This window comes from Agelaius tricolor, unplaced genomic scaffold (assembly GCF_023055355.1).
Source record: "Agelaius tricolor isolate 1412-34295 unplaced genomic scaffold, bAgeTri1.0.p SCAF_100, whole genome shotgun sequence".
Taxonomy (NCBI): Eukaryota; Metazoa; Chordata; class Aves; order Passeriformes; family Icteridae; genus Agelaius; species Agelaius tricolor.
This window is the reverse complement of record NW_027269360.1, coordinates 418,603-442,079: the sequence shown is the minus strand read 5'-3', so window position 1 is coordinate 442,079 and position 23,477 is coordinate 418,603. Positions and strand designations below refer to the sequence as shown.

Sequence of the window (23,477 nt, the reverse complement as noted above, 5' to 3'; positions counted from 1 at the left end):
TTGAGGGGGGAAATGGGAGTTTTGTGGTGAAAAAGTGGAAATTTTGGGGAAATGTGGAAATTTTGTGAGGGAAAATTCAAGAAATTGAGGGTGAAAAAATGATGGAATTTTTGGGGAAATTTCAGGGGATTTTGGGGAAAAATCCGGGAAATTTTGGGGAAAATTAATGGGATTTGGGGGGAAAAGTCAAGGAAATTTGAGGGAAATTTGTGGAATTTTTGGGGGGATATTGGGAATTTTTTGGGGAAAATCTTGGGATTTTGGGAAAAATCGGGAATTTCGTGGGATTTTGGGAAAAATCAGGGGATTTTGAGGGAAAATTCAAAGAAATTGGGGGAAATTTTGTGGATTTTTGAAGGGAAATCCAGGAAGTTTGGGGGGAAAATCAAAGGTTTTTGGAAGAAAATCCAGGAATTTTGGGGGAAATTGTGGAATTTTGGAGAAAAATCCAGGGATTTTTGGGGAGAAATAATGGTATTTGAGAAAAGAAATGGAATTCTGGGGGGAAATTGTGGATTTTGGGGGAAATTTGTGGAATTTTGGGGGAAATTTGTGGATTTTTGGGAGTTGGAGCCGCTCTGGGAAGGGACATACTGGGAATGGGGGAAAATTTGGGAATTTTGGGAAAAATCTTGGAATTTTGGGGGGAAATTGGGGGGAAAAGAGGGAAAATATAGAGAAATATTGGGGAAAAAAAGTGGGGGGAAATTGGGGGAAAATGTTGTAAAATATGGGAAAGAGAAGGAAAAATATGGCAAAAAAGGGGGGGGAAATGGGGAAAATTGAGGGAAAAATTGGGGGAAAATATGGAAAAAATATGGGGGGGAAATCTGAGAAAAATTGGAAAAAAGGGGGAGAAATTTGGGGGGAAAATGGGGGGAAATTGGGGGAAAAGGAGGAAAAAATGTAGGAAAGTATGGGAAAAATATGGAAAAAATATGGGAGAAAAAAAGAGTGGAAAAGGGTGGAAATGTGGGGGAAAATTGGGGGAAAATTGGGGGAAAAAATGGGGGAAAAGGGGGGAAAATGTAAAAAAGTACAGGGGAAAATATGGAAAAATATGGGAGGAAAAAAGGGAAGGAAAGGGGGGAAATTGGAAAAAATTGAGGGGAAAATTGGGGGAAAAGGGGGGAAAATGTAGGAAAGTATGGGAAAAATATGGAAAAAATATGGGAGGAAAAAAGAGAGGAAAAGGGGGGAAATTTGGGGGAAAATTGGAAAAAATTGAGGGGAAAATTGGGGGAAAAGGGGGGAAAATGTAAAAAAGTACAGGGAAAAATATGGGAGGAAAGAAGAGAGGAAAAGGGGAGAAATGTGGGGAAATTTGGGGGAAAATTGGGGGAAATGTAGGAAAGTATGGGAAAAATATGGGAGGAAAAAAAGAGGAAAAGGGGGAAAATGTGGGGAAAAATTGAGGGGAAATTTGGGGGAAAATTGGGGGAAAAGGGGGGAAAAATGTAGGAAAATATGGGAAAAATATGGAAAAAATATGGGAGGGAAAAAGAGAGGAAAAGGGGAGAAACTGGAAAAAATTGAGGGGAAAATTGGGGGAAAATTGGGGGAAAAGGGGGGAAAATGTAAAAAAGTACAGGGAAAAATATGGGAGGAAAAAAGGGAAGAAAAGGGGGAAATGTGGGGAAATTTGGGGGAAAATTGGAAAAAATTGAGGGGAAAATTGGGGAAAAGGGGGAAAAATGTAGGAAAGTATGGGAAAAATATGGAAAAAATATGGGAGGAAAAAAGGGAAGAAAAGGGGGAAAATGTGGGGAAATTTGGGGGAAAATTGGAAAAAATTGAGGGGAAAATTGGGGCAAAAATGTGGAAAAATGTGGGAGAAAAAAGAGAGAAAAAGGGGAAAATTGGGGGAAAATGGAAAAGACTGGGGGGAAAAGGGGGAAAATGTGGGGAAATTGGGATTTTTGGGGGTTTCCCCAGCTCTACATGGTCTGGAAAAGTCTCAGGAATTTGGGGAATTTTGGGGAATTTTGGGAATTTTGGGAATTTTGGGAATTGCTCACCCAGGACAGAGAAGCAGCGCAGCAGCTCCGTGTGGTTCTTGCTGCTCGTGGGGATCTTGGGATCGGCTGGGGCACAGATCTGAGGGGAAAAACAGGGAAAAAACAGGGGAAAATCAGGGGAAAATCAGGGGAAAATCAGGGGATAAAACAGGGGAAAATCAGGGGAAAAAACAGGGATAAAAACAGGGGAAAATCAGGGGAAAATCAGGGGAAAATCAGGGGAAAAACAGGGAAAAAATCAGGGGAAAAACAGGGATAAAAACAGGGGAAAATCAGGGGAAAATCAGGGGAAAATCAGGGGAAAATCAGGGTTAAATCAGGGGAAAAACAGGGGAAAAAACAGGGAAAAATCAGGGGAAAAACAGGGAAAAAACAGGGGAAAAAAACAGGGAAAAATCCAGGGAAAAATCTGGGAAAATCATGGAAAAATCCAGGGAAAATCAGGGGAAAATCAGGGGAAAAAACAGGGGAAAATCAGGGAATAAAACAGGGGAAATCAGGGAAAAAACAGGGAAAAATCAGGGGAAAAACAGGGGAAAATCAGGGGAAAATCAGGGGAAAAAACATGGAAAAATCAGGGGAAAATCAGGGGAAAATCAGAGAAAAGGCTGGGAAAAAATCCTGGGAAAAATCTGGGTAAAATAATGGAAAAGTCTGGGAAAAATCCAGAGAAAAATCAAGGAAAAATAATGGAAAAGTCTGGGAAAAATCCAGGGGAAAATCTAGGGAAAAATCAGGGAAAAACAGGGGAAAATCAGGGGAAAAATCAGGGGAAAAACAGGGAAAAAATCAGGGAATAAAACAGGGGAAAATCAGGGAATAAAACAGGGGAAAATCAGGGGAAATCAGGGAAAAAACAGGGGAAAAACAGGGGAAAAACAGGGGAAAATCAGGGGAAAATCAGGGGAAATCAGGGAAAAAACAGGGAAAAGGCTGGGAAAAATCCAGGGAAAAATCTGGGAAAAATCAGGGGAAAATCAGGGAAAAATCAGGGGAAAAACGGGAAAAACAGGGAAAAATCAGAGGAAAATCAGGGGAAAATCAGGGAAAAAACAGGGGAAAAACAGGGAAAAAATCAGAGGAAAATCAGGGGAAAATCAGGGGAAAATCAGGGAAAAAACAGGGGAAAATCAGGGGAAAGGCTGGGAACAGGCTGGGAAAAATCCAGGGAAAAAACAGGGAAAAAACAGGGGAAAAATCAGGGAAAAAAACAGGGAGAAAACAGGGAAAAAACAGGGAAAAATCAGGGAAAAATCAGGGATAAAAACAGGGAAAAATCAGGGGAAAAACAGGGAGAAAACAGGGAAAAAACAGGGAAAAATCAGTGAAAAATCAGGGATAAAAACAGGGAAAAATCAGGGGAAAATCAGGGGAAAATCAGAGAAAAGGCTGGGAAAAAATCCTGGGAAAAATCTGGGTAAAATAATGGAAAAGTCTGGGAAAAATCCAGAGAAAAATCAAGGAAAAATAATGGAAAAGTCTGGGAAAAATCCAGGGGAAAATCTAGGGAAAAATCAGGGAAAAGGCTGGGGAAAATCCAGGGAAAAAACAGGGAAAAGGCTGGGAAAAATCCAAGGAAAATAATGGAAAAATCATGGAGAAGTTTAGGAAAAATCCAGGAGAAAATCCAGGGAAAAGGCTGGGAAAAATCCAGGGGAAAATCTGGGAAAAATCCTGGAAAAGTCTGGGAAAAATCTGGGAAAAAATCCAGGGAAAAATCTGGAAAAATCCTAGAAAAATCTGGGAAAAATCCAGATTTTCCTGGGAAAAATCATGGAAAAGTCTGGGGAAAATCATGGAAAAATCTGGGAGAAATCCAGGGAAAAATCGGGGAAAAATCAGGGAAAAGGCTGGGAAAAATCCAGGGAAAAATCTGGGTAAAATCATGGAAAAGTTTGGGAAAAATCCAGGGGAAAATCTGGGAAAAATCCAGGGAAAACCCTGGAAAAATCCCAGAAAAATCCTGGCAAAATTCCAGAAAAATCCAAGTAAAAATCCAGGAAAAACACCAGAAAAATTCTGGGGAAAATCCAAGAAAAATCCTGAAAAAAATACTGGGAAATTGTAGGAAAAATCCCAGAAAAATTCTGGGAAAAAATCCAAGAGAAATCCAAGAAAAATCCAGGAAAAATCTGGGAATTTCCCAGGAAAATCCTGAAAAAATCCTGGGAAAATGCAAGAAAAATCCCTGAAAAATTCCAGAAAAAATCCAGGAAAATCCAAGTAAAATCCCAGAAAAATTCTAGGAAAAATCCAGGAAATTTCTGGAAAAAATCCAAGAAAAATCCTGAACAAATCCTGGGAAATTGCAAGAAAAATCCCAGAAAAATCCCAGAAAAATCCTGAGGAAATCCTGGGAAAATGCAAGAAAAATCCCAGAAAAAAAAATTCAGGAAAAATTCCAGAACAATTCTGGGAAAAAAATCAAAGAAAAATCCAGGAAATTTCTGGAAAAATCCAAGAAAAATCCTGAACAAATCCTGGGAAAATGCAAGAAAAATCCCAGAAAAATTCTGGAAAAAATCCAGAAAAAATCCAAGAGAAATCCAGGACATTTCTGGAAAAATCCAAGAAAAATCCTGAACAAATCCTGGGAAATTGCAAGAAAAATCCCAGGAAATTTCTGGAAAAATCCCAGAAAATCCTGAAAAAATCCTGGGAAATTGCAAGAAAAATCCCAGAAAAAGCCTGAAAAATTCCTGGCAAAATTCCAGAACAATTCCCAGGAAAAATCCAGGAAAAATCCCAGAAAAATTCTGGGAAAAAATCAAAGAAAAATCCAGGAAATTTCCAGAAAAATCGAAGAAAAATCCTGAACAAATCCTGGGAGAAATCCAAGAAAAATCCTGAACAAATCCTGGGAAATTGCAAGAAAAATCCCAGAAAAATCCCAGGAAATTTCTGGAAAAAATCCCAGGAAATTTCTGGAAAAATCCCAGAAAATCCTGAAAAAATCCTGGGAAATTGCAAGAAAAATCCCAGAAAAAGCCTGGAAAAACCCTGGCAAAATTCCAGAACAATTCCCAGTGAAAATCCAGAAAAATCCAAGTAAAATCCTGGAAAAACCCCAGAAAAATTCTGGGAAAAATCCAAGAAAAATCCAGGAAATTTCTGGAAAAATACTAGAAAAATCCTGAACAAATCCTGGGAAATTGCAAGAAAAATCCCAGAAAAATCCTGAACAAATCCTGGCAAAATTCCAGAACAATTCCCAGAAAAATCCAAGTAAAATCCTGGAAAAATCCCAGAAAAAATCTGGGGAAAATCCAAGAAAAATCCAGGAAATTTCTGGAAAAATCCCAGAAAAATCCTGGGAAATGCAGGAAAAATCCCAGAAAATTTCTGGGAAAAAATCCAAGAGAAATCCAAGAAAAATCCTGAAAAAATTCTGGCAAAATGCAAGAAAAATCGCGGACAAATCCAGGAAAAATCCCAGAAAAATTCTGGAAAAAATCCAGGGAAAATCCCAGAAAAACAATCCAAGAAAAATCCAGGAAATTTCTGGGAAAAATCCAGAAAAATCCCGAAAAAATCCCAGAAAAATTCTGGGAAAAATCCAGGAAATTTCTAAAAAAATCCCAGAAAAATCCTGGAAAAATCCTGGGAAAAATCCAAGAAAAATCCAGGAAATTTCTGGAAAAATCCAAGAAAAGTCCCAGAAAAATCCCAGAAAAATTCTGGGAAAAATCCACGAAATTTCTGGAAAAATCCCAGAAAAATTCTGGGAAAATCCTGGGAAAATGCTAGATAAATTCTGGGAAAAATCCAGGAAAAATCCAGGAAATTTCTGGAAAAATCCCAGAAAAATTCTGGGAAAATCCTGGGAAAATGCTAGATAAATTCTGGGAAAAATCCAAGAAAAATCCAGGAAATTTCTGGAAAAATCCCAGAAAAATCCTGAAAAAATCCCAGAAAAAATTCTGGGAAAAATCCACAAAATTTCTGGAAAAATCCCAGAAAAATCCTGAAAAATCCCAGAAAAATTCTGGGAAAAATCTAAGAGAAATCCAAGAAAAATCCAGGAAATTTCTGGAAAAATCCTGAAAAAATGCAAGCAAAATCCGGGAAAAATCCAGGAAATTTCTAAAAAAAACCCAGAAAAACCCTGGGAAAATGCAAGAAAAATCCAGAGAAAATTCCAGAACAATTCCCAGAAAAAATCCAAATAAAATCCTGAAAAATCCCAGAAAAAACCTGAAAAAATCTCAGAAAAAATCTGAAAAAAAAGCGATAAAAATGTGGGAAAAATCTTGGGAAAATCCTGAATTTTGGGTCATTTTCCAGGGAAATCAGGGAATTTGTGAGGGGAATGGGAAGGGCTGACCTGGGACAGCAGCGCCCCCAGGAGCGGCTCCAGCTGCGCCTCCAGACTGCGACTGCCCAGAGCCACCGCGGCCTCCAGCACCTGGCACAGGCTCTGCAAAAAGATGGGAAAATAGGGGAAATTGAGGGGAAAAAATGGGGAAAATATGGGGGAAATATGGGGGAAATTGAGGGGGAAATTGAGGGGGAAATATGGGGGAAAATATGGGGGAAAATATGGGGGAAATATGGGGGAAATTGGGGAAAATATGGGGGAAATATGGGGGAAAATATGGGGGAAATATGGGGGAAAATATGGGGAAAATATGGGGAAAATATGGGGGAAATTGAGGGGGAAATATGGGGAAAGAGAGGGGAAATTGAGGGGGAAATATGGGGGAAATATGGGGAAAGTTGGGGGAAAATGAGGGGAAATTGAGGGGAAAATTGAGGGGAAATTTGAGGGGAAAATATGGGGGAAATTTGGGGGAAAAATTGGAGAAAATTTGGAGAAAATTCAGGGGAAATTGAGGGGAAAATATGGGGGAAAAATGGGGAAAATATGGGGAAAATTGAGGGGGAAATATGGGGAAAATATGGGGGAAATATGGGGGAAATTGAGGGGGAAAATATGGGGAAATAGAGGGGAAAATATGGGGAAATTGAGGGGAAAATTTGGGGAAATTGAGGGGAAAATATGGGGAAATAGAGGGGAAATTGAGGGGAAAATATGGGGGAAATTGAGGGGAAAATATGGGGGAAATTGAGGGGGAAATATGGGGAAATAAAGGGGAAATAAAGGGGCTAATATGGGGGAAATTGAAGGAAAAATATGGGGAAAATTATGGGGAAATTATGGGGAAAAATGGGGGAAATTGAGGGGAAAATAGGGGGGAAATTGGGGAGAAATTATGGGGGAAATTGAGGGGAAAATATGGGGGAAATATGAGGGAAATTGAGGGAAAATATGGGGGAAATTGAGGGGAAAATATGGGGGAAAAATGAGGGGAAATTGGGAGAAATTTGAGGGGAAAATATGGGGGAAATTGGGGGAAAATATGGGGGAAAATATGGGGAAATTTAGGGAAATGGAGGGGAAAAAATGGGGGAAAATATGGGGGAAAATATGGGGGAAAATATGGGGGAAAATATGGGGGAAAATATGGGAAAAATTGAGGGGAAAATATGGGGAAAATAGGGGGAAATTGAGGGTAAATATGGGGGAAATTGAGGGGAAAATTGAGGGGAAATTGAGGGGAAAATATGGGGCTATATGGGAAAAATTGAGGGGAAAATATGGGGAAATTGGGGGAAATTGAGGGGAAATTGAGGGGAAAATATGGGGGAAATTGAGGGGAAAATATGGGGAAAACTGAAGGGAAAATATGGGGGAAATTGAGGGGAAATATGGGGAAAATTTGGGGAAATTGAGGGGAAAATATGGGGAAATTTGAGGGGAAAAATGGGGGAAAATATGGGGGAAATATGGGGGAAATTGAGGGGGAATATGGGGGAAATTGGAGGAAATTGAGGGAAAATATGGGGAAAACTGAGGGGGAAATATGGGGGAAAATATGGGGGAAATATGGGGAAAATATGGGGTAAAATATGGGGGAAATTGGGGGGAAATGGAGGGGAAAATATGGGGGGAAAATATGGGGGAAATATGGGGGAATTTGAGGGGAAAATAGGGGGAAAATATGGGGGAAATTGAGGGGAAATTGAGGGGAAAATAGGGGGGAAATTTGAGGGGAAAAATGGAGGAAATTGGGGAAAATATGGGGAAAATTGAGGGGAAAATATGGGGGAAATTTGAGGGGGAAATATGGGGAAATAGAGGGGAAATGGAGGAGAAAATTTGAGGGGAAAATATGGGGGAAATATGGGGGAAATATGGGGGAAATATGGGGAAATTGAGGGGGAAATATGGGGGAAATTGAGGGGAAAATATGGGGGAAAGTTGGGGGAAATTGGGGGAAAATTGAGGGGAAAATATGGGGAAATTGGGGGGAAATTGAGGGGAAAATATGGGGGAAATTGAGGGAAAAAATGGAGGAAATTGGGGAAAATATGGGGAAATTGGGGGGAAAATATGGGGGAAATTGAGGGGAAAATATGGGGGAAATTGAGGGGGAAATTGAGGGGAAAATATGGGGCAATATGGGAAAAATTGAGGGGAAAATATGAGGAAAATTGGGGGAAATTGAGGGGAGAATATGGGGGAAATATGGGGGAAAATTAATGGGATTTTGGGGGGAAAATTTGGGAATATTTGGGAAAAAATGGGGGAAAAAGAAGGAAAACAATGGGGAAAATTTGAGGGTAAAAAAAGGGGGAAATTCGGGGAAAACAGGGAATAAAACGGGGGAAAATTGAGGTAAAAAGAGGAAAAATTTGGGGAAAATTCAGGTGAAATGTGGGAAATCTGAGGAAAATAAGGGAAAATTCCAGGGGAAAAAATGGGAAACATTCAGGGAAACTGGGGGAAAACCAGGGGGAAATTCAAGGAGAATTCAGAAAAATTGAAGGGAGTAAAATGGGGGGAAATTTGGGGAAAATCCTGGGAAAATCCAGGAAAAAATCCAGAAAAAATCGGGATAAATTCAGAATAAATTCGAGAAAAAATGCTGGGAAAATCCAGAATAAATTCGAGAAAAAATGCTGGAAAATTTGGGAAAATATTTGGGAAAAGGCAGGAAAAAATGGAGAAAATTTGAGGTCAAAAAAGGGGAAAAATTCGGGGACAATTTGGGAAAAATTCAGGGAAAACAGGGAATAAAACTGGGAAAAATTAGGTACAAAGAGGAAAAATTTGGGGAAAATTCAGGTGAAATGTGGGAAATAGGAGGAAAATAAGGGAAAATTCCAGGGGAAAAATGGGAAATATTCAGGGAAACTGGGGGAAAATGTGGGGAAATTCGGGGAAAATTTGGAAAAATTGAAGGGAGTAAAATGGGGGGAAATTTGGGGAAAATCCTGGAAAAATCCAGGATAAATTCCAGAAAAATCTGGGATAAATTCGGAATAAATTCGAGAAAAATGCTGGAAAAATCCAGAATAAGTTCAAGGAAAAAATGCTGGAAAATTTGGGAAAATATTGGGGAAAACATTGGGGAAAAGGAAGGAAAACAATGGGGAAAATTTGAGATCAAAAAAGGGGGAAAATCATGGAAAACAGGGAATAAAATTGGGGAAAATTCAGGGAAAACAGGGAATAAAATTGGGGAAAATTCAGGAAAAAAGAGGAAAAATTTGGGGAAAATTCAGGTGAAATGTGGGAAATCTGAGGAAAATAAGGGAAAATTTGGGGAAAAATTGGGAAATATTCAGGGAAACTGGGGGAAAACCAGGGAAAATTTGGAAAAATTGAAGGGGAAAAAAGAGAGAAAATTGGGAGTGAAATGGGGGAAAATCCTGGAAAAATCCAGGAAAAATTCCAGAAAAATTTGAGATAAATTCAGAATAATTCAAGAAAAAATGCTGGAAAAATCCAGAATAAATTCAGAAAAATTCAGGATAAATTCAGAATAAACTGGAGGAAAAAAATGCTGGAAAAATCCAGGAAAAATCCAGGAAAATTCCCAAGTTTTGGGCAGGAATTTGCAGACCTTGGAGATGGGAAAGGGCTCCGGGTGTTTCTTGTAGAGGCCGAGGATGCTGGGGAGGAGCTTTGGGAGCTGCTCCTGCTGGGGGATCAGGGAGCTCATGGGGAATTCAGGGAAAATTTGGGAATAAATGGGAAAAAATGGGGGAAAAGGAAGGAAAACAATGGGGAAAATTTGAGGTCAAAAAAAGGGGAAAATTCAGGGAAAATTTGGGAAAAATTCAGGGAAAACAGGGAATAAAACTGGGGAAAAATTGAGGTAAAAAGAGGAAAAATTTGGGGAAAATTCAGGGAAAACAGGGAATAAAACTGGGAAAACTGAGGTAAAAAGAGGAAAAATTTGGGGAAAATTCAGGTGAAATGTGGGAAATCTGAGGAAAATAAGGGAAAAATTCCAGGGGAAAAAATGGGAAATATTCAGGGAAACTGGGGGATATTCAGGGAAAATTTAGAAAAAGTGAAGGGAAAAAAACGGGAGAAAATTGGGAGTGAAATGGGGGAAATTTGGGGAAAATCCTGGAAAAATCCAGGAAAAATTCCAGAAAAAAATCGGGATAAATTCAGAATAAATTCGAGAAAAATGCTGGAAAAATCCAGAATAAATTCAAGAAAAAATCGGGATAAATTCGGAATAAACTGGAGAAAAAATCCAGGAAAAATCCAGGAAAATTCCCAAGTTTTGGGCAGGGATTTGCAGACCTTGGAGATGGGGAAGGGCTCCGGGTGTTTCTTGTAGAGGCCGAGGATGCTGGGGAGGAGCTTTGGGAGCTGCTCCTGCAGCTTCTCCGGGGGGATCAGGGAGCTCATGGGGCCCAGGGCCTCCAGCACCGCCTGGCGCACCTGGGATGGGGGAAAAAGGGGAAAAGATGGGGGGCCTGATCCTAAATGGGATCAGAAATGGGATCCTAAATGGGATCCCAAACCCCATCCCTAAATGGGATCATAAACCTGATCCCAAACCTGATCCTAAACCTGATCCCAAAGCCCATCCCAAACCTGATCCTAAACCTGATCCCAAATGTGATCCCAAATGTGATCCTAAACCTGATCCCAAACCCCATCCCAAATGGGATCATAAATGTGATCCTAAATGTCATCCTAAATGTGATCCCAAACCCCATCCCAAATGGGATCATAAACACGATCCCAAATGTGATCCCAAACCTGATCCTAAACATGATCCCAAACCTGATCCCAAATGGGATCATAAACCTGATCCCAAACCTGATCCTAAACCTGATCCCAAATGGGATCATAAACGTGATCCTAAACGTGATCCCAAACCCCATCCCAAACCTGATCCTAAACCTGATCCCAAACCCCATCCCAAACCCCAATCCCGATTCCAAACCTGACCCCAATGTGATCATAAACCTGATCATAAATGGGATCATAAACCTGATCCCAAATGTGATCCCAAATGTGATCCTAAACATGATCCCAAACCTGATCCCAAATCCCATCCCAAACCTGATCCTAAACCTGGTCATCAACCTGGTCATCAACCTGATACAAACCCCATCCCAAACCCCGATCCCTAACATGATCCTAAAAATGATTCTAAACCAGATCCTAAGCCTGACCCGAAACCTGATCCTAAACCTGGTCATCAACCTGGTCATCAACCTGATACAAACCCCATCCCAAACCCCGATCCCTAACATGATCCTAAAAATGATTCTAAACCAGATCCTAAGCCTGACCCGAAACCTGATCCTAAACCTGATCCCAAACGTGATCCCAAACCTGATCCTAAACCTGATCCCAAAGCCCATCCCAAACCTGATCCTAAACCTGATCCCAAATGTGATCCCAAATGTGATCCCAAATCCCATCCCAAACCTGATCCTAAACCTGATACAAACCCCATCCCAAACCCCAATCCCAAACCCGATCCCAAACCTGACCCCAATGTGATCATAAACCTGATCATAAATGTGATCCTAAACCTGATCCCAAATGGGATCATAAACGTGATCCTAAACGTGATCCCAAACATGATCCCAAACCTGATCCCAAACCTGGTCCTAAACCTGATCCTAAACCTGATACAAACCCATCCCAAACATGATCCCAAACCTGATCCTAAACGTGATCCTAAACCCCGATCCCAATCCTAATCGCAATCCCAAACCCCAAATCCCAAACGCAAACCCCAAACCCCATCCCAAACCTGATCCTAAACGTGATCCCAAACCTGATCCCAAATCCGATCCCATCCCAAACGTGATCCCAAACCCGATCCCAAACGTGATCCTAAACCTGATCCCAAACCCCATCCCAAACCCAAATCCCAAACCTGATCCCAAACCCCATCCCAAATGTGATCCTAAACCCCGATCCCAAACCCCAATCCCAAGCCTGATCCCAAATCCCAAACCCCAACCCCAAACCCGATCCCAAACCCGATCCCAAACCCCAATCCCAAACCTGATCTCAAACCCCAAACGCCAATCCCAATCCCAATCCCAAACCCCATTCCCACCTTCCTGTTGAGTCTCTGGGTACATCTCTGATCCCAAACCCCAAACTCCAAACACCAAACCCCAAACATCCCAAAAATCCCAAACCCCAAACATCCCAAACCTCAAACTCCAATGCCAATCGCCACTTCCCCAATCCCATTCCCAAATCCCAATATCCCAATATCCCAACATCCCAATATCCCAATGTCCCAATGTCCCAATGTCCCAATGTCCCAATGTCCCAATATCCCAATGTCCCAATGTCCCAATATCCCAATATCCCAATGTCCCAATGTCCCAATGTCCCAATGTCCCAATGTCCCAATATCCCAATATCCCAATGTCCCAATGTCCCAATGTCCCAATGTCCCAATGTCCCAATGTCCCAATGTCCCAATGTCCAATGTCCCAATGTCCCAATGTCCCAACGTCCCAATATCCCAATATCCCAATGTCCCAATATCCCCATGTCCCAATATCCCCATGTCCCAACATCCCCATGTCCCAACATCCCAATGTCCCAATGTCCCAATGTCCCAATGTCCCAACGTCCCAATATCCCAATATCCCAATGTCCCAATATCCCAATGTCCCAATATCCCAATATCCCAATATCCCAATGTCCCAATATCCCAATATCCCAATATCCCAATATCCCAATGTCCCAATGTCCCAATATCCCAATGTCCCAATGTCCAATGTCCCAATGTCCCAATGTCCCAACGTCCCAATATCCCAATATCCCAATGTCCCAATATCCCAATGTCCCAACATCCCAACATCCCAATATCCCAATATCCCAATGTCCCAATATCCCAATGTCCCAACATCCCAACGTCCCAATGTCCCAATGTCCCAATATCCCAATGTCCCAATATCCCAATGTCCCAACCTCCCAATCCCAATCTTAATGTTCCAATCCCATTGTCCCAATCCCAATCCCAATCCCAATCCCGTTCCCACCTTCCCGTCCCAGCTCTGTGCCCAGCCCTGATCCCTGATCCCAACCCCAAACATCCCAAACCCCAAAGCCAAACTCCAAATCCTAAACCCCAATCCCCAACCGCAAACCCCAAACATTCCAAAGCCCAAACATCCCAAACCCCAACCCCAACCCCAAACTCCAAACCCCAAACTCCAAACCCCAAACCCCAAACACCCCAAATCCCAACTCCATAAACCCCAATCCCATTGCCATTCCCACCTTGCCCTCCCTGCTCTGTGCCCACTGCAGGCTCAGGGTGCCGAAGGCGGCTCCATCCCTGATCCCAAACCCCAATCCCAATGACCCAAACCCCAATCCCAAACCCATAAACCCCAATCCCATAAACCCCAAACCCCAATCCCATACACCCCAATCCCAATCCCATAAACCCCATTGCCATTCCCACCTTGCCCTCCCTGCTCTGTGCCCACTGCAGGCTCAGGGTGTCAAAGGCGGCTACATCCCTGATCCCAAACCCCAATCCCAACCCCATAAACCCCAAACCCCAATCCCAATCCCAATCCCAATGTCCCAAACCCCAATCCCTGATCCCAAACCCCAACCCCATAAACCCCAATCCCATAAACCCCATTGCCATTCCCACCTTGCCCTCCCTGCTCTGTGCCCACTGCAGGCTCAGGGTGTCAAAGGCGGCTCCATCCCTGATCCCAAACCCCAATCCCAACCCCATAAACCCCAAACCCCAATCCCAATCCCAATCCCAATGTCCCAAACCCCAATCCCTGATCCCAAACCCCAACCCCATAAACCCCAATCCCATAAACCCCATTGCCATTCCCACCTTGCCCTCCCTGCTCTGTGCCCACTGCAGGCTCAGGGTGTCAAAGGCGGCTCCATCCCTGATCCCAAACCCCAATCCCAATGTCCCAAACCCCACACCCTGACCCCAAACCCCAATCTCAAACCCCAAACACCCCAAACCCCATAAATCCCAAACCCCAATCCCAATATCCCTGATGCCAAACCCCAATCCCAATCCCATAAACCCCAATCCATTCCCACCTTGCCCTCCCTGCTCTGAGCCCAGCGCAGGCTCAGGGTGTCGAAGGCGGCTCCATCCCTGATCCCAAACCCCAATCCCAATGACCCAAACCCCAATCCCAAACCCATAAACCCCAATCCCATAAACCCCAATCCCAGATCCCAAACCCCAACCCCAAACCCCAATCCCATACACCCCAATCCCAATCCCATAAACCCCAATCCCATTCCCACCTTGCCCTCCCTGCTCTGCGCCCAGCGCAGGCTCAGGGTGTCGGAGGCGGCTCCATCCCTGATCCCAAACCCCAATCCCAATCCCATAAACCCCAAACCCCAATGTCCCAAACCCCAATCCCAATGTCCCAAACCCCAAATCCCAGATCCCAAACCCCAATCCCAAATCCCTGATACCAAACCCCAATCCCAATCCCATAAACCCCAAATCCTGACCCCATTCCCACCTTGCCCTCCCTGCTGCCAGCCCAGTGCAGGCTCAGGGTGTCGAAGGCAGCTCCATCCCTGATCCCAAACCCCAATCCCAATCCCAATCCCAATGTCCCAAACCCCAATCCCTGATCCCAAACCCCAATCCCATAAACCCCAATCCCAATCCCATAAACCCCAATCCATTCCCACCTTCCCATCCCTGCTCTGTGCCCAGCGCAGGCTCAGGGTGTCGGAGGCAGCTCCATCCCTGATCCCAAACCCCAATCCCAATCCCATAAACCCAAACCCCAAACCCCATAAACCCAAACCCCAAACCCCATAAACCCAAACCCCAAACCCCATAAACCCCAATCCCATACACCCCAATCCCAATCCCATAAACCCCAATCCCAATGTCCCAAACCCCAACCCCAAACCCCAAACCCAATGTCATACACCCCAATCCCATAAACCCCATAAACCCCAATCCATTCCCACCTTCCCATCCCTGCTCTGTGCCCAGTGCAGGCTCAGGGTGTCGAAGGCGGCTCCATCCCTGATCCCAAACCCCAATCCCCCCAAACACCCCAAATCCCTGATCTCAATCCCAAACCCCAAACCTCATAAATCCCCAAACCCTATAAATCCCCAAACCCCATAAATCCCCAAACCCTATAAATCCCCAAACCCCAAAATCCGAATCCCAAAAAACTTCCAATCCCAATCCCATTCCCACCTTGCCCTCCCTGCTGCCAGCCCAGTGCAGGCTCAGGGTGTCGAAGGCCGCTCCATCCCTGATCCCAAACCCCAAACCCAATCCCAATCCCATAAACCCCAATCCCATAAACCCCAACCCCAAACCCCAATCCCATAAATCCCATAAACCCCATAAACCCCATAAACCCCATTCCCACCTTGCCGTCCCTGCTCTGTGCCCACTGCAGGCTCAGGGTGTCAAAGGCGGCTCCATCCCTGATCCCAAACCCCAGTCCCAATGTCCCAAACCCCAATCCCAATCCCATAAACCACAATCCAAACCCCATAAACCCCAATCCCATAAACCCCAAACCCCAAACCCCATAAACCCCATAAACCCCATTCCCACCTTGCTGTCCCCGCTCTGCGCCCACTGCAGGCTGAGGGTGTCAAAGGCGGCTCCATCCCTGATCCCAAACCCCAATCCCAATCCCATAAACCCAAACCCCAATCCCATAAACCCCAATCCCATAAACCCCAAACCCCAATCCCATACACCCCAAACCCAAACCCCATAAACCCCAATCCCATTCCCACCCTGCCCTCCCTGCTCTGCGCCCACTGCAGGCTCAGGGTGTCGAAGGCCGCTCCATCCCTGATCCCAAACCCCAATCCCATAAACCCCAAACCCCAATCTCAAACCCCAAACACCCCAAACCCCATAAATCCCAAACCCCAATCCCAATATCCCTGATGCCAAACCCCAATCCCAATGACCCAAACCCCAATCCCAATCCCATAAACCCCAAACCCCATAAACCCCAATCCCAAACCCCAATCCCATAACCCCCATTCCCACCTTGCCCTCCTTGCTCTGTGCCCAGTGCAGGCTCAGGGTGTCGAAGGCCGCTCCATCCCTGATCCCAAACCCATAAAACCCCAACCCCAAAGCCCAATCCCGTAAACCCCAAATCCCATAAACCCCAGTCCCATAAACCCCATAAACCCCAATCCATTCCCACCTTGCCGTCCCTGCTCTGTGCCCACTGCAGGCTGAGGGTGTCGAAGGCGGCTCCATCCCTGATCCCAAACCCCAATCCCAATGTCCCAAACCCCAGTCCCATAAACCCCAATCCCTGATCCCAAACCCCAATCCCAATGTCCCAAACCCCAAACCCCAATCCCAATCCCATAAACCCCAAACCCCAAACCCCAATCCCATAAATCCCATAAATCCCATAAACCCCAATCCATTCCCACCTTTCCGTCCCTGCTCTGCGCCCAGTGCAGGCTCAGGGTATCGAAGGCCGCTCCATCCCTGACCCCAAACCCCAATCCCAACCCCATAAACCCCAATCCCAAACCCCAAACCCAATCCCATAAACCCCATAAACCCCATAAATCCCATAAATCCCATAAACCCCAATCCATTCCCACCTTGCCGTCCCTGCTCTGTGCCCACTGCAGGCTGAGGGTGTCGAAGGCCGCCCCCAGCTCGGGAGCGAAGGCGTCCCCGCGCACGGTGGGGTCGGGGCCCTGCTCCTGCCCTGCCAGGTACTCCTGGATGCTCTCGCTGAAACGCTGCAGGGCTGGGGATACCAAAAAAATTGGGAATTCTGGGGATTTGGGGGATTTTTGGGGGATTTTTTGGAATTTTTTGGGGATTTTTGGAGGATTTTTGGAGGATTTTGGGGGATTTTGGGAGGATTTTTGTGGCTCTTTTGCTCCGGGCCTGCTCCTGCCCTGCCAGGCACTCCTGGATGCTCTCGTGAAACGCTGCAGGGCTGGGAATCCCAAAAAATCAGCACTTCTGGGAATTTTGGGGATTTTTTGGGATTTTTTTGGGGATTTTTGGAGGGTTTTTGGAGGATTTTGGGAGGATTTTGGGAGGATTTTTGTGGCTCTTTTGCTCCAGGCCTGGTCCCGCCCTGCCAGGCACTCCTGGATGCTCTCGTGAAACGCTGCAGGGCTGGAGAATTCAAATATTTGGGGAATTCTGAGAATTTTTGGGGATTTTTTGGGAATTTTTGGCGAGTTTTGTGGGTATTTTTGGGATTTTTTAGGAATTTTTGTGGAATTTTCAGGAGTTTTTTGAGGGATTTTGGGAGGATTTTGTGGCTCTTTTGCTCCAGGCCTGGTCCCGCCCTGCCAGGCACTCCTGGATGCTCTCGTGAAACGCTGCAGGGCTGGGAATTCAAATATTTGGGAATTCTGGGAATTTTTTGGGAATTTTTGGGGATTTTTGGAGGATTTTTGAGGGATTTTTGGGGATTTTTGGAGGATTTTTGGAGGATTTTGGGAGGATTTTTGTGGCTCTTCTGCTCCGGGCCTGGTCCCTCCCTGCCAGGCACTCCTGGATGCTCTCGTGAAACGCTGCAGGGCTGGGGATTCCAAAATATCAGCAATTCTGGGAATTTTCTGGGATTTTTGGGGAGTTTTGTGGGTATTTTTGGGATTTTTTAGGAATTTTTGTGGAATTTTCAGGAGTTTTTTTGAGGAATTTTGGGAGGATTTTTGTGGCTCTTTTGCTCCAGGCCTGGTCCCGCCCTGCCAGGCACTCCTGGATGCTCTCGTGAAACGCTGCAGGGCTGGAGAATTCAAATATTTGGGGAATTCTGAGAATTTTTGGGGATTTTCTGGGAATTTTTGGCGAGTTTTGTGGGTATTTTTGGGATTTTTTAGGAATTTTTGTGGAATTTTCAGGAGTTTTTTGAGGGATTTTGGGAGGATTTTGTGGCTCTTTTGCTCCAGGCCTGGTCCTGCCCTGCCAGGCACTCCTGGATGCTCTCGTGAAACGCTGCAGGGCTGGGAATTCCAAAAAATTTGGGAATTCTAGGGATTTTTGGGGAATTTTTCGTGGATTTTGGGAATTTTTGGGGATTTTTGAGGGATTTTTGGGGGGATTTTTGGAGGGTTTTTGGAGGGTTTTTGGGGGATTTTTGGAGGATTTTTGTGGCTCTTTTGCTCCAGGCCTGGTCCCGCCCTGCCAGGCACTCCTGGATGCTCTCGTGAAACGCTGCAGGGCTGGGGAATGTCAAATATTTGGGGAATTCTGGGAATTTTTAGGGAATTTTTGGTGGATTTTTGGGAATTTTTGTGGGTATTTTTGGGGAATTTTTGGGGAATTTTTGTGGAATTTTCAGGAGTTTTTTGAGGGATTTTTGAGGGATTTTGGGAGGATTTTGTGGCTCTTTTGCTCCAGGCCTGGTCCCTCCCTGCCAGGCACTCCTGGATGCTCTCGTGAAACGCTGCAGGGCTGGGGAATTCAAATATTTGGGGAATTCTGGGGATTTTTGGGGAATTTTTGGGGATTTTTTGGGAATTTTTGGGGGTTTTTGAGGGATTTTTGGGGGGATTTTGGGAGGATCTTGGGAGGATTTTGTGGCTCTTTTGCTCCAGGCCTGCTCCTGCCCTGCCAGGCACTCCTGGATGCTCTCGTGAAACGCTGCAGGGCTGGGAAATGTCAAATATTTGGGAATTCTGGGGATTTTTTGGGATTTTTGTGGATTTTTGGGGAGTTTTGTGGGTATTTTTGGGAATTTTTGGAAATTTTTAGGGATTTTTGGGGATTTTTGGGGGATTTTGGGAGGATTTTTGTGGCTCTTTTGCTCCAGGCCTGGTCCCTCCCTGCCAGGCACTCCTGGATGCTCTCGCTGAAACGCTGCAGGGCTGGGAATTCCAAAAATTCAGCAATTCTGGGAATTTTTGGGGATTTTTTGGGAATTTTTGTGGATTTGGGGAATTTTGGGGGATTTTTGGAGGATTTTGGAGAATTTTTGGAGGATTTTGGGTGGATTTTTTGGGATTTTTGGAGGATTTTGGGTGGATTTTTTGAGGATTTTTGGAGGATTTTGGGAGGATTTTGGGAGGATTTTTGGGGATTTTTGGGGATTTTTGGTGGATTTTTGGAGGATTTTGGGAGGATTTTTGGTGGATTTTTTGGGATTTTGGGAAGGATTTTTGGAGGATTTTTTGGGGATTTTTTGGGATTTTTGGAGAATTTTGGTGGATTTTTGGACGATTTTTTGGGATTTTTGGAGGATTTTAGGAAGGATTTTTGGAGAATCTTTTGAGATTTTTTAGGGATTTCTGGGGATTTTTTTGGAATTTTTTGGGGATTTTTGGAGATTTTTGGAGGAATTTTTGGGATTAGTTTTGGGATTCTTCTGGGGATTTTTGGAGGATTTTAGGGGAATATTTTGGGCAATTTTTTGGGATTTTTTAGGAATTTTTGCGTAATTTTCAGGAATTTTTTTGAGGGATTTTTGGAGGATTTTTGGAGGATTTTTGGGGATTTTTGGGCGATTTTGGGAGGATTTTGGGAGGATTTTTGGGAGAATTTTTGGAGGATTTTTGGTGGATTTTTTGGGATTTTTGGAGGATTTTGGGTGGATTTTTTGAGGATTTTTTGAGGATTTTTGGTGATTTTTGGTGGATTTTTTGAGGATTTTGGGAGGACTTTTGGGGATTTTTGGGTGATTTTTGGAGGATTTTGGGAGGATTTTGGGAGGATTTTGGGGAATTTTTTGGGGATTTTTGGTGGATTTTTTCAGAATTTTTGGAGGAATTTTTGGGATTAGTTTTGGGATTGTTCTGGGGATTTTTGGAGATTTTGGGGGAATTTTTAGAGGATCTTTTGGGGATTTTTTAGGAATTTTTGGGGAAGTTCTGAGGATGATTTGTGAGATTTTTGGGGGATTTTTTGGGGATTTATTTGAGATTTTTGGGGATTTTTTAGGGATTTTTGGAGGATTTTAGGGGAATTTTGGGGGGATTTTTGGGGATTTTTTCTGAATTTTTGGAGGATTTTTCTGAATTTTTTTTGGAGGAAGTTGTAGAGAATTTTTGAGCATTTTTTGAGATTTGATTCTGAATTTTTTAACAATTTTCAGAAATTTTGGGGGAATTTTTTAGGGATTTTTGGAGGATTTTTGGTGGATTTTTTGGGGATTTTTTGTGGAATTTTTTGGGATTTTTTAGGAATTTTTTGGGGATTTTTTGTGGAATTTTTTGGGATTTTTTAGGAATTTTTGGGAGATTTTTTGAGAATTTTTGGGGGATTTTTTGGCAATTTTGGGGGATTTATTTGAGATTTTTGGGGAATTTTGGGGATTTATTTGAGATTTTTGGGGATTTTTTAGGAATTTTTGGAGGAATTTTCAGGACTTTTTATGGAGGATTTTTGGAGCATTTTGGGAGGATTTTTTTGGGGAATTTTTGTGGAATTTTGGGGATTTTTTAGGAATTTTTGGGGGATTTTTTGGGGAGTTTTTGGGAATTTTTGGAGGAATTTTTGTGATTACTTTTGGGATTATTCTGGGGATGTTTCTCTGATTTTTTTGGATTTCTTTTGGGATTTTTTAGGAATTTTTGGGGAAGTTCTGAGGATGATTTGTGAGATTTTTGGGGGATTTTTTGGTGATTTTTGGTGATTGATTTGAGATTTTTGGGGAATTTTTGGGATGATTTGGGGGAATTTTTGGAGATTTTTTTGGGGAATTTTTTGGGATTTTTTAGGAATTTTTGGGGAATTTTCAGGAGTTTTTTTGAGGAATTTTTGGAGGATTTTAGGAAAATTTTGGGGATTTTTTGGGAGTTTTGTGGGAATTTTGGGGGGAAGTTTTTTGGGAATTTTTGAGAATTTTTGGGATTAGTTCTGGGGTTGTTCTGGGGATTTTTGGAGGATTTTAGGGGAATTTTTTGGGGATTTTTTAGGAATTTTTGGGGAAGTTTTCAGGATGATTTGTGAGATTTTTTGGGGAATTTTTAGTGATGTTTTAGGATTTTGGGAGGGTTTTTTTTGAGATTTTTGGGGAATTTTTGGGATGATTTGGGGAAATTTTGGGGGATTTTTTGGGGAATTGTGGGAATTTTGGGGGGATTCTTTTATTTTTGGAGAATTTTTAGGGAATTTTTTGGAGATTTTTTTCAGAATTTTTTGGAGGATTTCTCTGAATTTTTGGAGGATGTTGTAGAGAATTTTTGAGATTTTATTCTGAATTTTTAAAGAATTTTTCAGAATTTTTGGGGGGGTTTTGGGGAATTGTTTAGAAATTTTTGGAGAAGGTTTTTTTGGGATTTTTCTGTGGTTTTTTGGGAATTTTCAGGGTTTTTTGGGGAATTTTTCCTCTGGTTTTTGGGGGAATTTTTCCATGGTTTTTTTGGGGAATTTTCCAGGGTTTTTGGGATTTTTTCTGTGGGTTTTTTTTTTTTTGGAATTTCTCTGTGGTTTTTTGGGGATTTTTTCTGTGTTTTTTTGGGAATTTTCTGTGGTTTTGTTGGGAATTTTTCTGTGGGTTTTTTGGGAATTTTCCAGGGTTTTTGGGGAATTTTTCTGTGGTTTTTTTTGGAGGAATTTTCCAGGGTTTTTTGGGAATTTTTCGTGGTTTTGTTGGGAATTTTTCTGTGTTTTTTTCGGGGAATTTTCCAGGTGTTTTTGGGTATTTTTCTGTGGTTTTTTTGGGAAATTTTTCTGTGTTTTTTTCGGGAATTTTTCTGTGGTTTTTTGGGGAATTTTCCAGGGGTTTTTTGGGGAATTTTTCTGTGTTTTGTCTGGGAATTTTCCAGGTTTTGTTTGGAATCTTCCGGGGTTTTTTTTTGGGGAATTTTTCTGTGGTTTTTGTGGGAATTTTCCAGGTTTTTTGGGGGAATTTTTCCTCTGGTTTTTGGGGGAATTTTCCAGGTGGTTTTTTTGGGGAATTTTTCTGTGTTTTTTTTTTTAATTTTTCTGTGGTTTTTGTGGGAATTTTCCAGGTTTTTTTGGGAATTTTCTGTGGTTTTCTTTTTATTTTTCTGTGGGGTTTTTTTGGAATTTTTCTGTGGTTTTTGTGGGAATTTTTCTGTGGTTTTTGTGGGAATTTTCCAGGGTTTTTTTGGAATTTTCCGGGGTTTTTTTTGGGGAATTTTTCTGTGGTTTTTTGGGAATTTTTTCTGTGGTTTTTGTGGGAATTTTCCAGGGGTTTTTTGGGGGAATTTTTCTGTGTTTTGTCTGGGAATTTTCCAGGTTTTGTTTAGAATTTTCCAGGTTTTTTGGGGGAATTTTTCCTCTGGTTTTTGGGAATTTTTCTGTGGGGTTTTTTTGGAATTTTTCTGTGGTTTTTTTGGGAATTTTTCCTGTGGTTTTTTGGGGAATTTTTCTGTGGTTTTTCTGGGAATTTTCCAGGGTTTTTTTGGGAATTTTTGTGGGCTTTTTTGGGAATTTTCCAGGGTTTTTGGGGGGAATTTTCCAGGATTTTTGGGAATTTTTCTGTGGGTTTTTTTTGGAATTTTTCTGTGTTCTTTTGGGAATTTTTCTGTGTTCTTTTGGGGGGAATTTTCCAGTTTTTCTTTTTTAATTTTTCTGTGGGTTTTTTTTTGGGAATTTTTCAGGGTTTTTCTGGGAATTTTCCAGGGTTCTTGGGGGGAATTTTTCTGTGGTTTTTTGGGGAATTTTTCTGTGGTTTTTGGGGAATTTTTCCTCTGGTTTTTGGGGGAATTTTTGTGGGCTTTTTTGGGAATTTTCCCGGGTTTTTTGGGAATTTCCCAGGTTTTTTGGGGGGAATTTTCTGTGGGTTTTTTTGGGAATTTTTCAGGGGGTTTTAGGAATTTTTCTGTGTTTTTTTGGGAATTTTTTCTGTGTTTTTTTGGGAATTTTCTGTGGTTTTGTTGGGAATTTTTTCTGTGGTTTTTTGGGAATTTTCTGTGGTTTTGTTGGGAATTTTTCTGTGGGTTTTTTGGGAATTTTCCAGGGTTTTTGGGGAATTTTTCTGTGTTTTTTTGGGGGGAATTTTCCAAGGTTTTTTGGGAATTTTTCGTAGTTTTGTTGGGAATTTTTCTGTGTTTTTTTCGGGGATTTTTCCAGGTTTTTTTGGGGAATTTTCTGTGGTTTTTCTGGGAATTTTCCAGGGGTTTTTTGGGAATTTTCTGTGGTTTTTTTGGGAATTTTCCAGGGTTTTTGGGGGGAATTTTCCAGTTGTTGTTTTTTTTTTTTTAATTTTTCT

At 42.7% G+C, this 23,477-nt stretch overlaps 1 protein-coding gene across 1 annotated transcript in view; it reads right to left on the bottom strand.

Annotated features, from left to right (window-relative positions):
* LOC139586018 (maestro heat-like repeat-containing protein family member 1) overlaps positions 1 to 23,477 on the bottom strand; it is a gene marked incomplete at its 3' end in the record, with an annotated part of 67,619 nt that overhangs the window by 20,604 nt on the left and 23,538 nt on the right. The window contains exons 6-9 of the mRNA XM_071419141.1: positions 16,936 to 17,087; positions 10,624 to 10,764; positions 6,343 to 6,435; positions 2,019 to 2,097 (exon numbers count right to left, since the gene is read on the bottom strand). Of these exons, the coding sequence (XP_071275242.1) occupies positions 2,019 to 2,097; positions 6,343 to 6,435; positions 10,624 to 10,764; positions 16,936 to 17,087 (465 nt within the window). The remainder of the gene's footprint in view (positions 1 to 2,018; positions 2,098 to 6,342; positions 6,436 to 10,623; positions 10,765 to 16,935; positions 17,088 to 23,477) is intronic.